Genomic DNA, 14,658 nt, shown 5'->3' on the forward strand with positions numbered 1-14,658 from the left:
ATTATTATTATTATTATTATTATTATTATTATTCATTTATAATTATATAAATTCATGAAAAATATAAAAAAATTTTGGAAAAATGTTTTGTCTTTTCATATATAATTACATAATTTCAGTAAAGTTCAGTTTCAGTCCAACTTTGTATTGCAATCGTTTTATCGCAAAGCTTGAATTCGTATATTTATATTTCTTTCAAAATTGTTATTTTAAAATTTCCAAAATTTCAATTAGAATGCTTTTAAATTCAAATATATATAATTTGAATAAAATTCAAATAAATAATTTGAATTTGTTTTTTGTTCTGAATAAATAATACAATTTATTTATAATTATGAAAAAATTCTTATTGTAAGAATTATTATTTAATTTACAAGATTAAAAAAAAAAATTTTTTTCTAGTTATAACTTATTATTTCTAGTTGTTAATTTGAAATTAAGACTTCATATCCACAGAAAATTGAAATGATCAAGGAATGAAGACCTCCTTATTAAAAATTCTCTGATTCGAAATAGCTCATTACAAAATTCAAAAAATTTCTGTAAGATTTCTTTGTTTGTGTACAATTTCTTTATTAATTTATATTAGTAATTTATATTATATATCATAAAATATCAAGAAAAAGTATTATAATTGAAGAATTTTTTTTTTTTTTTAAAGTTCTATAAAAACATTTTAACATATCATTCATATCAAATAATATATTCAAATAATATATTCAATTAAAAGAATAAAAAAAATAAATAAAGAAATTTAATATATCAGAAATCTATAAGTTACTAATGTGTAATATAGGATACTTTATTACGATTATAATAACTATAATATTTAATTCAAACCAAACCACAGAATAATGTAATTCTAATATACACTAATATATAGTTATAATATTAAATACATTTATAAATTTCACCGACAGAAACTACAATTATTACTTTTTTCAGTCTTTTCATCGTAATAATTTCAATTAAATCTATAGAATAAACACAATTCCGAAAATGAAATATAAACCTACTAAGAAATATACTTCCCATGAATCATATTTGAAATCTAAGAACCTCAACCACAACGACTTCAAAGTTTAAATACTCATCGAACACACAATAATTATTATATATATATTTTTTAGAAATGATATAAAATTTCATTTCATTTTTTAGTATTAATAGTAAAAATTTAATATTATTTAATAAATTTAATTTTTTTTTTTGATTATTTTAATATAATTTAATTTTTCATTTTGCAATATAATTTAATTCTAAATTTTTATACAATGTTATTATATTAAATAATTTTTGTTATAAAATTTTTGGAATATGTTAATTATTATTTAATGTTGTATATTTTTAAATATATTTCTATATAATTTTAAATTAAAATAATAGATTAATACAAATCTAAATAAAAATATAAACATTTTCCGTTTTCTATCTGTTTTTCGGTTTCTAAATAATGTATATAATATATTTAAATATTTAAATGACTTTCTGAGACAAAAATTATAAAAAAATTATTCAAATTTTTTTTAAATTAAAAATAATTTTATATTTATCTTAAAAGAAAATTAATATAAATCCTAAAGAATTATTGACTTAAGATGAAGATAAGTAAGAAATTATATTATTACTTGTGTTTACGTTTCATTTGTTTTCAATGCATTTAAAAATTCATTCAAGTCTATTAAATATCGTCATCATCAAGTTTTCGTCTCAAAGACAAAGCATAATATTGAATAATTTCAGATATTCGAATAATTCAAACGAAAATACAAATTTCGTCTCAATATGGTGGTATAACGTATTATTTTCGCATCTCTTCTTAATTTATATTTGCATTCGTATTGTAACATTGTATTTCCAAAATGAAAGTGGCTTAATAATAACAGTAAAAGCAATTAAAATCGTAATTAACTAAACTTGAAAATTAATTACGTTCTTATTTCGCCTCTCATTTTCTTATTAATTTGCATTATTTTCTCAACAAACATAAAAAACAAATAAGGAAGAAATAAAATTAATACATCTATTTAATATATTTATTTAAATATAAAGAATTTAAAATTTTTGAAACTATTTCATCGATGGCATTGATTTCATTTTATTTCGATTAAACTTTGCGTTCGATTAACTATTTAATAATTAAAATCTATATATCTTAAATTAATTTCATAATAAATAATTTTATATAATAATTTTAATAATAATATCAAATAATTCCACATTCAATTGTGTACAAAATATAATTTTAAAATCTTTAAAATTTCAATTATATATATGCGATCATTTTTTTATTTCTCTAAATTTTCTATTATCAATCAATGCACAAAGTATTTCTAAGTTTTCCAAGTAACATCAACCCTTTCGAAACAATCTGAACTTCTCAAATAGTGTATCCATTTACCTCACTCCATCGAAATACATCTATATCATTACAAATTTCTAGTCCGTAATCAAATTCCAATCTTAACCAAAAACAGTACACACCATTTTTATATATTAATACTTCATATATCTATCCAACTATCTTATTTCTATATATATTCAACCTCATTTCTTCAATAAAACTAATCATCGGAATGATTTCAGGTTTGCGAGAGTTGGATGGTGCGAGCTGTAACAACGAACGGTTGAGGTAGATCGTGGTTCGTGGAATCAAGGGAATCAAGGGAAGATTTCCATGCACGGATCAAGCCTTTCTGGAATCCTATGGTCGAGAGAGGAGAGAAGGAGCATGACGTAGCCGTCGACTTTGGGGGGCGCTTCGGATGCTCCGGACTGCTGATTAGTCTCGTATGGAGGGGAAGGACGCAATTACCACTGAAGACACCCTACTTCTAAACCTGACCACTATTGCCACACAAGACATCGACGGCTTCCTCCAAGGATTTCCTGGCAAAAATTCGCCCTACACAGCCACCCAGGTAAAATTAACCTCGATAATTCTTTTTTCCCTACATAAGTCTACATAAGTGTAATTTCGAAATAACGAAGTGGCATTTCGATATTTATCTGTGTAATTGAAATTGATATTGATGGAGAAAGATTTTTATTCCATGTATATATAAATGCATACATATATAATAAAGGAATTTGAATTTTAATTCGTATATTATGCGTTGCTGAGAAATTCTATGGAGCGACATAAAGAATTTTTTTTCTTTGCCCATTTTATTTTAAGTTGCAAATAGATTGATTATGATGTTACATCATACATCTACACATTGAACTAATTAATTCTTTAACGTATGTAAATGTTATCATCCAGATTTGCATATTCGCTTACGAATCATTAATCATGGCGAATATCGAAACAAAAGCAATCTCAGTTATATTTACTTACATACAATTAATAATAATTTATAATCGTTATTATATTTAATTGTAAAGATATTTTAATTCTAAGAAAAAATAAAAATCTGTATATTCGAGCACATTAGCTCAATGTATAGAAATAGTATGAAATATTATTATTAAAAATATTGTATTCTAATTATCGAACAATATGAATTAATAGATTATAATTGAAGTTAATTATTATAAAATTACTTTCGTTCTTTTATTGAGTTATTATATATAATATAATTAAGTGATAATCGATAATAGATTAAATATTTGGAATTCAACGTTTTCAGGGATTGTATATTCGTCTATGTTACAGTTACAGAAGCTTTTATATGGCGTTCCAACTTTAACATAATCATAAAGTCTTAAGATCTTTATATTCAGATAAAGCACTTTTCTAAAAAATTTCAGAATTCAAAATTAGAAGTTGAATATCTTGCTATGTTTTTGTTATTAGGTTTTCGTGCTTGCTTTTCTTATTATGCTATATTATATGAATAGAGTAATATAAACAATCTTTTTAGCCAATTAAGAAATTATATTGTATCCTATCCTATATCCTATATCTACTATAGTATTATAGTAGAAAATAGATATAGAAATACAATCAACCTCGAATTCCTTTCAGTAGAAATCCTCCTCATCAATACAATAGTAATTTTGAATATAATTGTTTGCATATTTGTACTTTACAAATATTTTTATATCTATTATTGCTATTAAAATTATATATTTAAATTTAAATTTCATGAAACAATCAAAACATGATAAATAATTTTTATGGCCAAATTCGGATTCAGCATACGAAAATACGTAAATCATTCCATTCTCAAACAACAAAATCTATGTTTTATTATATTTGTGCTATTATTTTATTGCACTTATTTTTCTTATAAATAATTTACATTATTAATAAAAATGTAACTAAGAGGGAAAGAATTAATGATCGTATTGGAAAGACAGTTTTCAAGAATGGATCTTCCCAAGGCCACGTTGCAATGTGTGCTATGATCTTTGCAATCGCTTTTTCGATGATATATGCATATATCATTATATACATATTTGTGATTTATGAAATAGTCATTGTTATTGCATTTGGAACTATTGAGAACAATCTGGAACAATCGTAAATTATTACTAAGAAATTGAAACTCAAAACTATTGAGAATGCTAAAGCTATTCAAAAGTAATAGAATTTAAAGCTATCGTAATCGTTTCATAAATCAGAATTTGGCTTTTGTTCTTAACAGTGATAAAAGATCGATAAATTCGATTAAAACAAAAGATGTCTCGCAAAGACAAATCTAATATTGGCCAAATTATCTCATTGATCAATTATCTTTTGTTCTAACTGAACTTTATTCTATAAAGATATAATAGAGTTGTTTTTTAATCATTATAATCTGTATGATTAAGGACATGTTGGATGATATTTCCCTTTTTTGTATTCATCAGATTGTTGATTAAGATTGTTGTTGTGTACAGAATGACGAAGATAATTAATGTAAAAATTTACTTTGTTATTTTGAGTAGAATAATCTCGTTGTGTTTCATGTTAGGTGGCTTAATGGAAATGTTTGTGAAATTTGTGGAGTTAGTTTTAATGAAACTCTAGGGATTTATGAAACGGAAACTCAAACAATATCAAACTCACGTTTGATATTACGTGAAATCTTTATATTGATATCTAGATCAAGAATTACTAATTTATTTCTTTAAAATAATTTTTTTAAAAATTCAAATTTATTAAATAAAAATTTGAAGAAAAAATTTTTTTAAAAATTTTAAGAAATGATTTATTATGAATATTTGAGATATTTAATATTTAAGATTTCATCTTAATATATTTAAAAGTAGGTTTTAAATAGTTCTAGTCTCTTCTATTTTTAATCCAATAATAAAATAAATAAATATAAAGAATGTTAACATATTTATAGATTAATTTTAGACACCAAAATGAATATAAAAATTAATATACAAGAACTTTGATTAAATTTTTATTAAATTATAAGGAATTTAAAATGAAACGAAATAGAAACAGAATGTGGTGAAAATAAAACTGTCTATTTTGTCTCATGTTTCATTTTATTTAATGCGAACATCAATTGATTATAACTTAATAAATAAACCAACATTTTTATATATTAATTTTTATTTTTCTTTTATAATCGATCTTTCAAAGATATTTCATGAATATATTCATAATCTATTTAATAATTGATAGAATGGTAATTTTGCATTTATTTTTATCATATTTCTATTTTGTTTTTTGTAATTATTTTATAGTAAATTTTTTATAATAAATCGAAAATTTTTTAAAAGATTTTAATAACTCGGATTTATGCAATTATTTTTGGTTAAAATTTCCAAGTATGAAACTTATCTAGAAATAATTGTATCCCAACATAATAATTAACTTATAATTAATTTTATCAGAGATGAAAAATGACAGATTGATTTTAGTTTAGTACGAAGCAGTTCGTATTTAACAATTTTTAATTTTTTTCATTTATACTTATATTTTAAAATATTTTTCATATTATGTATTTTATTTATAATGTTATTATATTGAATTTAATGCTATGAAATCTTATTTATATGATTCTTATTTTTTTTAAAAAAAAGATAATGAAAGTTTTTAGTATATTATTTTTTTACGAATACTTAATTATTAATTATCCCATTGATTGAAATTCTTCTTTATATTTCCTTATAATATTCAAAAAATGTAAAATGTTAAATTATATATATAACGAGATTTCTGTAAACTGTAAACTAGAACTATCTCACAAAATTAATCCAAAATCCATTTAAGTTTCTCTGCCTTTGACAATGTGGATACTGTCGATATTGAAGGAAGATCATTGGACAAAGATTAATGTAAAGACCATGAATAATTATGCTTGGTATGTTTGTAATAAAGTGCCGTCAAAGGTGATATGTCACGATAAATTTCTTGCGGCTTCGAAAGTTTGAGAGTTCGTACTGTTAATAATAAGTATAATTATTTTAATTCACGTATTCCAGAAAGATCGAAGAAGTGGTTTTATTATGAATGAGTCTGTATAAACTCATAAATAATTATATAATTCTTGTTACGATAAAAATTATGATAAATATAATGTAGTTGAATTAATTATTTTACCAAGACAAAATGTTTATGAAGAAATGAAAATATAAAAAATTATTTAAATATGTTTATGAAGACGAATCAAATTTAATTATTTTTCTTAAAAGGATATATATGCAAATATAAAAGGATATATATGCTTTAAGAATTTTAACACTATTTCATTTCAATTTATTGATTTTATATTATTATATAAGAGATTATTTAAAAAAAATAGAATATATTAAAAAAAAATAATAAAATAAAAAGGATTTTTCGAATATTCTAGGATAAGGTAATTTTTTAACATGTTATATTCTCAATCGAATATATAATTACTTCAATTGAAGATCTATTATACTATTGTCGACATCTTGTCAATTTTTAATCTTTATTAATTCTTTTCAATCTCTACTCGTTGATCAATAATTTTCAAGATAAATTCATTATTTTAATTAATTTGAAAAATAATTATTTCAAATACATATAGTATTTATAAGAAACAGAATATTTTTATATCTGATTTATTATTTTGGTATTTCAAGTTTTTATTTTTTATTTGAATGTAATTAATACTTTTATTAATTTCTTTTTCGTAAGATAAAAATATCTAAAATTCAAAAAATTAATGTGATGAAATCTTTAAGATCATAAATCTTTTATTTAATTTTCTCAAATCTGATTTCAATTTTTTAAAATCTTATTTTATATTTTTCACTTTTATTCTTCCGTGCAAATATAAATCCTATGTAATTGTATTATATTTTACGAAACACTTCTTTTTCATTACATCATTATAAAATCAGTATCTTGCATCTTATTAGAATTTCTTTTGTTCCTTCAAAGAACCAATATTAAAGTATAAAATAACAAACTTTTTAACTTTCATTATATAAATATTATTGTCCATCATTCAGTTTGCAAATATCTATCTCATATTTCGCTTCATATTACAAAGTAAAATTTGTTCTGTGAAACATCTTATTACAAAGAATTTGGATATTTAACTTATCGAATCTTCTCTAAATAATTGAATCTTTTGTATTCACAAAAGGTAAGCAACGATAACAAATACGTGAGAGCACAAAGAAACCTTCATGGAAACCTTAATTCAAGAGGAATTTTGAAAATGAATATTTCTATTATTGATCGAAATTGGATATTTATATAAAATTAATTCTTTTTTTTAATCAAATAATTAAGAAAGTTTTCAAGTTTTTTGTAATGAAAAATAAAATAAAAATAAAAATAAAAAAATGTAAAAAAACGAATTTTTATTTTTTATTAAAATAATTATTTTTATTATATTTAACAGGGAAGAAAATTATAATTACGAATATTAATAAATTTTATAAAAGTCACAATTTTAGAAAACATTTCTTCAACACTATTTTTAATTTTGGGATTAAATAATAGAGATTAAATATTGAAATTGATTGCATAAAAAATATAAAAAATTTTCAGATCTAATAAAAGTTATAGGCCGAAAATCGTAAAAAACTGCAAATTTGAGCATTTTCAATCATTTATATCTTATATAACAATGTTAATCGTAATTTCACGTAAGTCCACGTATGACTTGCTAAAAGATATATTTTAAATTAATAATCTAATCAAATATAATTTTTTATTTTAATTATGTAATAAAAATTTTTCAATATCTTTTTCAATATCTTAAAAAAAATTCAAATTATTTAATAAACTTTAAAAAAATTGGAAATATATAATATTCGAATATTATCATTCACTATATTCTAAAATTAGCATAATAGATTCCATTATTTCTTTAATTTTAGATTTCTTTCTAGTTTTCTCTAGAAATGATACTTTTAAAATTATCTCTTTCGTTAAAATTATTTTTGTGAATTAAGCGACAAAAATACATTTAAACTAATTTATTCTTATATATTATTATATACTATATATATTTATATACTTTTTATATCTTATATACTGTAACTAATTCGAAAATTTTATTGTAATTGCGAAATCTAAGGATTTCGACGAAACTTCTATGGTACGCATCACTGTTCTTCTGAACTTTGTAATTAGTTCTACAATATGATGGATTAAGGAATAATTCTTGCGAGAAATTCTTCTTAAGCAAATTATCATTATCGTGTCAATTAATATTAAATTGAAGAGAAGAAAGAAATAACTCTTTGATGAACAATAAATTCAGATAAGTGAATTAGAAGTTCGTAATTCATTTATCAACACTATATCAAATTGACATCAACATTTTTATATTTACTCATCATTTAACATATTGATGAATATAGCAACATTTTAAAGGATCTGATACAAAAAAAGCTATGCTACGACGATAATATTAATTTTTATAAAAAATATTTCATAAAATGTATACAAATAAAAATTGCATAAATAATACTATAATTTTTTAGTATCTTAGTAAGTTTATTATGAAGATGCATTCGGAATGCATTTAAGAATGTATCTCGAAAAATATTTTGAATTTTATTTTCTATATATTCTAAAATTTGAAATCAAACAGAAGTTTCACAAAACTATTCTTATTATAAATTTATTTAAAACTATTTTATTTGATAAAATATGTTTTTTATTTTTATTAACTTGAAAAATTTTTGAATTTATCGAATAATTTTATAAATAATAATAACTAATGGAAAGTTATTTTTATATATTATTTTTATATATTTTTTTATCTTTATCACTATCTTCTTGTGATTTACATTTTTTCTTGTAAACATCATACGTAGCAAATGATAATATAGAAATTATATCTTTTAATTTTGTCATTCTTTATTATTATTTGTATAAAAATATAATACAATACAAAAAAATTATTCACATATATACAATATATAATATATACAATATAGGAATTTTGTTATGTAATTATAAATCAATAGATAATAATTAAATATCAATAAATGTTAGAATAAATGTTCTAATTAAATTTAATTAGAATTTTTATTTTTCAATATTTTATGACATAACTTTTTTTTGCCTTGGATTATATATATAATTAAAACATATATTTATAAGCAACTTTTGAATAACATAAATATTTTAAAAATTCGTATAACATAGTTAAAATTTGTATAACAAAAATTGAGCTAATCTTTGAAACACATTACTTTCGTTTCAATTTTTAAAGCTTATTTTTTACAATTCTAAGAAGAATTCTTTGTATTTGATTAAAATTTTACACTTATCGCATTCCTTATTAGAATCATAAAAGCTTTTGTGAAATTATAACTTAAAAATTTATTTAATAAAAAAAAATTTGTTAATATATTGTATATACTAATCCAATTTTGATCGATTTTGGTACACTGGAAAGGAACATATTAATAATAGTGATATCACTTATTTCTATCAATAATAATTTCTTTTAAATTCAGATCATCAATATGAGAGTAAAATTTTTAATAACATAGAAATTATTCATATTTCTATAATTCTAAATCTCATATATTGTTTTAAATAACACAGAATCAATTATTCATATTATTCAATGATTATACATATATTATGTTACTAATGACAAAGAGAGTATGATAAAATGAGAGAAAGATAAACATTTGTTGTCTGCAAACAACAAACGATACTTTGAAATATTTAGGTTAGTAGCAAAATGATGTGAACTCATATCAATGTGCTATTAATTGGATGTACTTCCATTAAAATATACATATATAATGCTGTGAATATGCTGATATCAATCAAATGTCGCCGTTTCGATGGTATTATTAAATGAATTTTAAGCAAATTATAGAAATGGAATTAAAATTAATAATAAAAATAAATTACAAATACAATATTTAAATGATTTTTACAATTTTACATTCATAAATATATTATGTTATAAAAATAAATTTTCTATTTTTATGAAATATATTTTAATACTCATTTTATTATTATATTTTCAATATCTTCAATTTATATTTTTTTTCATATTATAATACATAGAAAATTAAATATTTCCAAAAATATTTTTTATATATATTTTTTTAATAAAAAATAAAAATATAAAAAAATTAAATAAAATAAAAAAATAAAAAAAAAATTAAATAATTTTCCTAATTAAAATTTTGTAATTATTTTATTTTCGAATGAATAGATATATTGTATAAATAATGAAATAACGAAAATTTTTTATTATTAAAAAAATTCTCAATATTTTCATCGATGATTTTTTTACGAATGTTTCTTAGTTTCTAAATATTTATATATATTTCAGTTATTTTTATATTTCTACAGAAAAATTGTAGATACGTTGTTCATATAAACATTCAATCTATTGATCTGTTTCGAAGAAACAGATAGAAGTTCTTATTGAAACACAAAGTCTTTCATAATGGAATAACTTACAATTAAAAATATAAATCCATAGAAACTTTCAACTTCAAACAATTTACTGAGTTTGATTATATTTTATGTAAAAATTGAATACATAAAATGCTTGTCTTTATTTCTATATTTTATATGAAAATTATTTATAAAAAAACTTTTTACTAATAAGTATAAAATTTTTCTTCAAATCTTATATTGACAAATAAAATAAAATAAAAAAGAATAATAATTTTCTATTTATAAAAATTCTTTTTTATAATTTTAATATAAAAACAAAAAATATTTTCGTAATAAAAGATTCTGACAATTATTTTACAGATAATTTCATATCTTAAATGCAATTATTAAAATCTATTAAATGTAAGAAGATAAAATATATTTTCCATATTCGAAAAATTAGCAAAAATTTTAATGATAAAACAATAATTATTTTTTTAATCGTCTATTTTGAATTCTTAAAATTTTATTGTATTGTTAACAATTAATATAATATTTTATTACAATATGATAACATAGTTAAATGGAGAGGAGACATAGTTTAATAGAAATAAAAAATTTTCGCTTTATAATACTTCAAATCATTTTTTTTCTATTGAACCAACTAATTACATGTTCGATAGATTGTTTGAAAAAAAATCTGACATTTATCGCATCATTAATGCGTATCATTGATTAAGATATATTTTTCTCCACAACTATTTTGTGGATTATATTATATGATTATGCAATTTCCGATCGATTCGATAAAATAAAGAGTTCAATCTTGATAGCGATCGAGACAATATCAAATATCGTTCTGATAATATTCAAATACAACATAATTTGAACGATTTATATCAATGATAATATTTTAATTTTAAAGTATAATTAAAAATAGGCCTTGAAACATCAAATAGGAATGTTTGAAATGATAAGTGACCATATGTATCGAGTTTTACCCGAAACCGTTGAATTTGAAGATAAATTATTCACGTGCTCATACCAAATCTATTTCATTTTGATAAAATATTTCAATAAATTTATATTAAAATCCTCAAAATATACATGTGCACTCGAAAATTTAACGAATTTAGCAAATTATACAAGTACATCTCTTTTATTATTATATATAAAATAATTTTATTTTACTTATATATAAATATATAAATATATAAATATAAAATATATAAATATATATAATATATAATATAATATATATATTATATTTTATATATTTTATATATATATTTATTATAAATATATGTGTATATATATATATACACATATATCAATTACAAATACAATTACAAAAACATAAATTTATATATAGTATTGTAAATTTAATAATAAAACGTGATGTATATCTACATAAAATATTAAATAAATTCAACATTTTTATTTCTTTTTCTATTTATAATTGTTTACTTTCTAACAATTATAGTAATGTAAAGTAATATAATATAATTTTTAAAATAATAGAGATATTTTACGAATAATTTAAAAACATTTCTTGAATGTTTTATGTTTTAAATCAAAATGTCTTATAGAAAATGAAAATGAAAAATTATTAGTTTAATATTTAACGTTCATTGTCAGTATTCTTAAAATAAATTCCAACATTATTTTTTTTTAACATTAATTGCAAATTTATCATTTGAAAAATTAATAATTTTGTTTTTATTCGTTATATAAGAGTTCATAATTTTCTATATATATATATATAATATGGAGATGTAAGATTGAAAGAAAATTTAAATAGAGAATCAAGATATCAAGATTGATTGCCTATAACAATAAGTTAAATCATTAATAAAATTGTATTTATATATACATAGGAAAGGAAGACATAATAATAGAAAAAATAATTTCTATTTTGCCAATTATTTATTTCTGATATTATGATATTGAATTAATAAATTTAATATTTATCGAAAAATTGTGAAACTATGTGAATAAATATTTTTTCTTAGATTTTATGTTTTAATACTCTATCTATAGTAATTATAAATATTAAATGAATATTTTAAAATTTGCTTGTTAAACTACTTATTGCAATAGTATATATTTTTTTTATATAAATAATTTAAAATAGAAGAACATAGAAGACAATGCAGTTAAAATGAGTGTTTGATAATATTATCTATAGTTTAAATTTTATTTATAAATTTTATTATTTCTATAAAGATTTAAATTATTATTTTATGGAGAAAAGCAATTTTTATATTGCTTAAATTTATAAATATATTAAAATTTATGTTTAATTATTTAAAAAAATCTTTAGTTTATTATTAAAATGTGATAAGAAAGATAATTAATATTTTATAACTTTTCTGATATTATTTTATTTATTAAAATAAATAAAATATTAAATTAGTTAAATTATAAAATATAAAAAAAATTTAATTAACTAAAATAATTTTTTAGTAATATTTTTGTAATTAATTGTTTCTTATTTTTTAATTTTTGTAATTTTAATAAAAATTAATAAAATCTAATTTTGATCATGATGCTAGTTAATTAACATAAAAGACATAAAAAAATAATATCAAAATATTTCTAATGTTATTTCATTATATTTCATCATTTTTTCATTATTTCTTTAAATAATCAAATATATCTTATTAAATACAACAATTCTTATAATCATATTTTTATTAAAAATTGAAAAGTAAAAACTTAGTCTAATTTTATCATAATAAATTCTATCATTTTTAATTTAGAAAGTAAAATATCTCGAAAACTCAGCTCTATTAAAAGAAAATATTTTAAATAAAGATTTTATATAAAAAAATTATTCATATTTGATATTGAATATTATTTAATTTTCGCCAAAAAATCTAAATCCGCTATAAAAAATTTCTATTTATAAAAACTAGTTTGATTATATAGCTGTATGATTTTGACTCATATCTTTTGTTTAAAATATTTTTTCTCATAAAATATAATATTTAAAATCTTAGTATTTTAGTATTTCGTTCTCTAGTAAATCAAAATGGTGTATCCTTTAACCAATTTATTTTTATTTTTATCCTATAATCAATTTAGCAAAAGATAGAAAATAAATATAAAAATAATCACTAATCTTCTATCACGAATATATTATTTATTCATTTTTTTATAATTTTCTGCTATAATATTTGTGTATTATTTTATTTCTATTCGTTATATGCTAAATCTTTTTAAAAATCAAGATTGAGAGAATAAAATTAATTTACAAGGAAAAAAAGTTTTGAAAATGTTTTGCATTTTTTGTATGATAATATCTTGAAGAAGTAAGTATTTATATATATGAATATTTAGTTTTACTTTGCATGAGATTGTATTTGGTATGTATATATGGATATGTAAATCTACATACGAAAAGAAGAGCTAAGGAGACATCTTGACACGATTTATATTGTTTTTTGATTTTAGATTCGAGATTTTGGATACATCTATTCATAAATTGTATGGAAATTTCAATACATGGAATATGTGATTTTTTTTTTTTAAATACACTTGTATACATAAATAATACAGTATGTATTTCATAAAATTATTATAATATAATATTATACAAAATGTATAAATATTATTATAAAACTAAAAATTAGAATTAAGACTCAAAACAAATGTGCGAATTTTGTGTTAGGAGTTCGTTTTTGTTGCGAGTTTTATATATACGTTTTAGCAATACATTAAATTATACATTCAAAAAATACATACAAATAAACATGTTGTAAAATATTTCTTTCAAATTTGTAATAAGTAAAAATTAACGGTTGTTTTCTGCCATATATATTTCTATAATACGTTAAATTTATATATATTTATATTTACACATTATATATAATTTAAAAAACAATATTTTTATTTGCTATTGATACAAATGATCGTTATTTAATTTA

At 19.5% G+C, this 14,658-nt stretch overlaps 1 protein-coding gene across 3 annotated transcripts in view; it reads left to right on the top strand.

Moving 5' to 3' along the window:
* LOC102675490 (5-hydroxytryptamine receptor 1) overlaps positions 1 to 14,658 on the top strand; it is a 407,095-nt gene that overhangs the window by 128,930 nt on the left and 263,507 nt on the right. For all 3 annotated transcript variants that reach the window (XM_031515321.1, XM_006609888.2, XM_031515322.1), the window contains exon 2: positions 2,587 to 2,921. In XM_031515321.1, coding sequence (XP_031371181.1) covers positions 2,793 to 2,921 — 129 coding nt within the window. In that variant the 5' untranslated portion in view covers positions 2,587 to 2,792. The remainder of the gene's footprint in view (positions 1 to 2,586; positions 2,922 to 14,658) is intronic.

The sequence above is a fragment of the Apis dorsata genome, unplaced genomic scaffold, assembly GCF_000469605.1.
Source record: "Apis dorsata unplaced genomic scaffold, Apis dorsata 1.3 scaffold_63, whole genome shotgun sequence".
Lineage (NCBI taxonomy): Eukaryota > Metazoa > Arthropoda > Insecta > Hymenoptera > Apidae > Apis > Apis dorsata.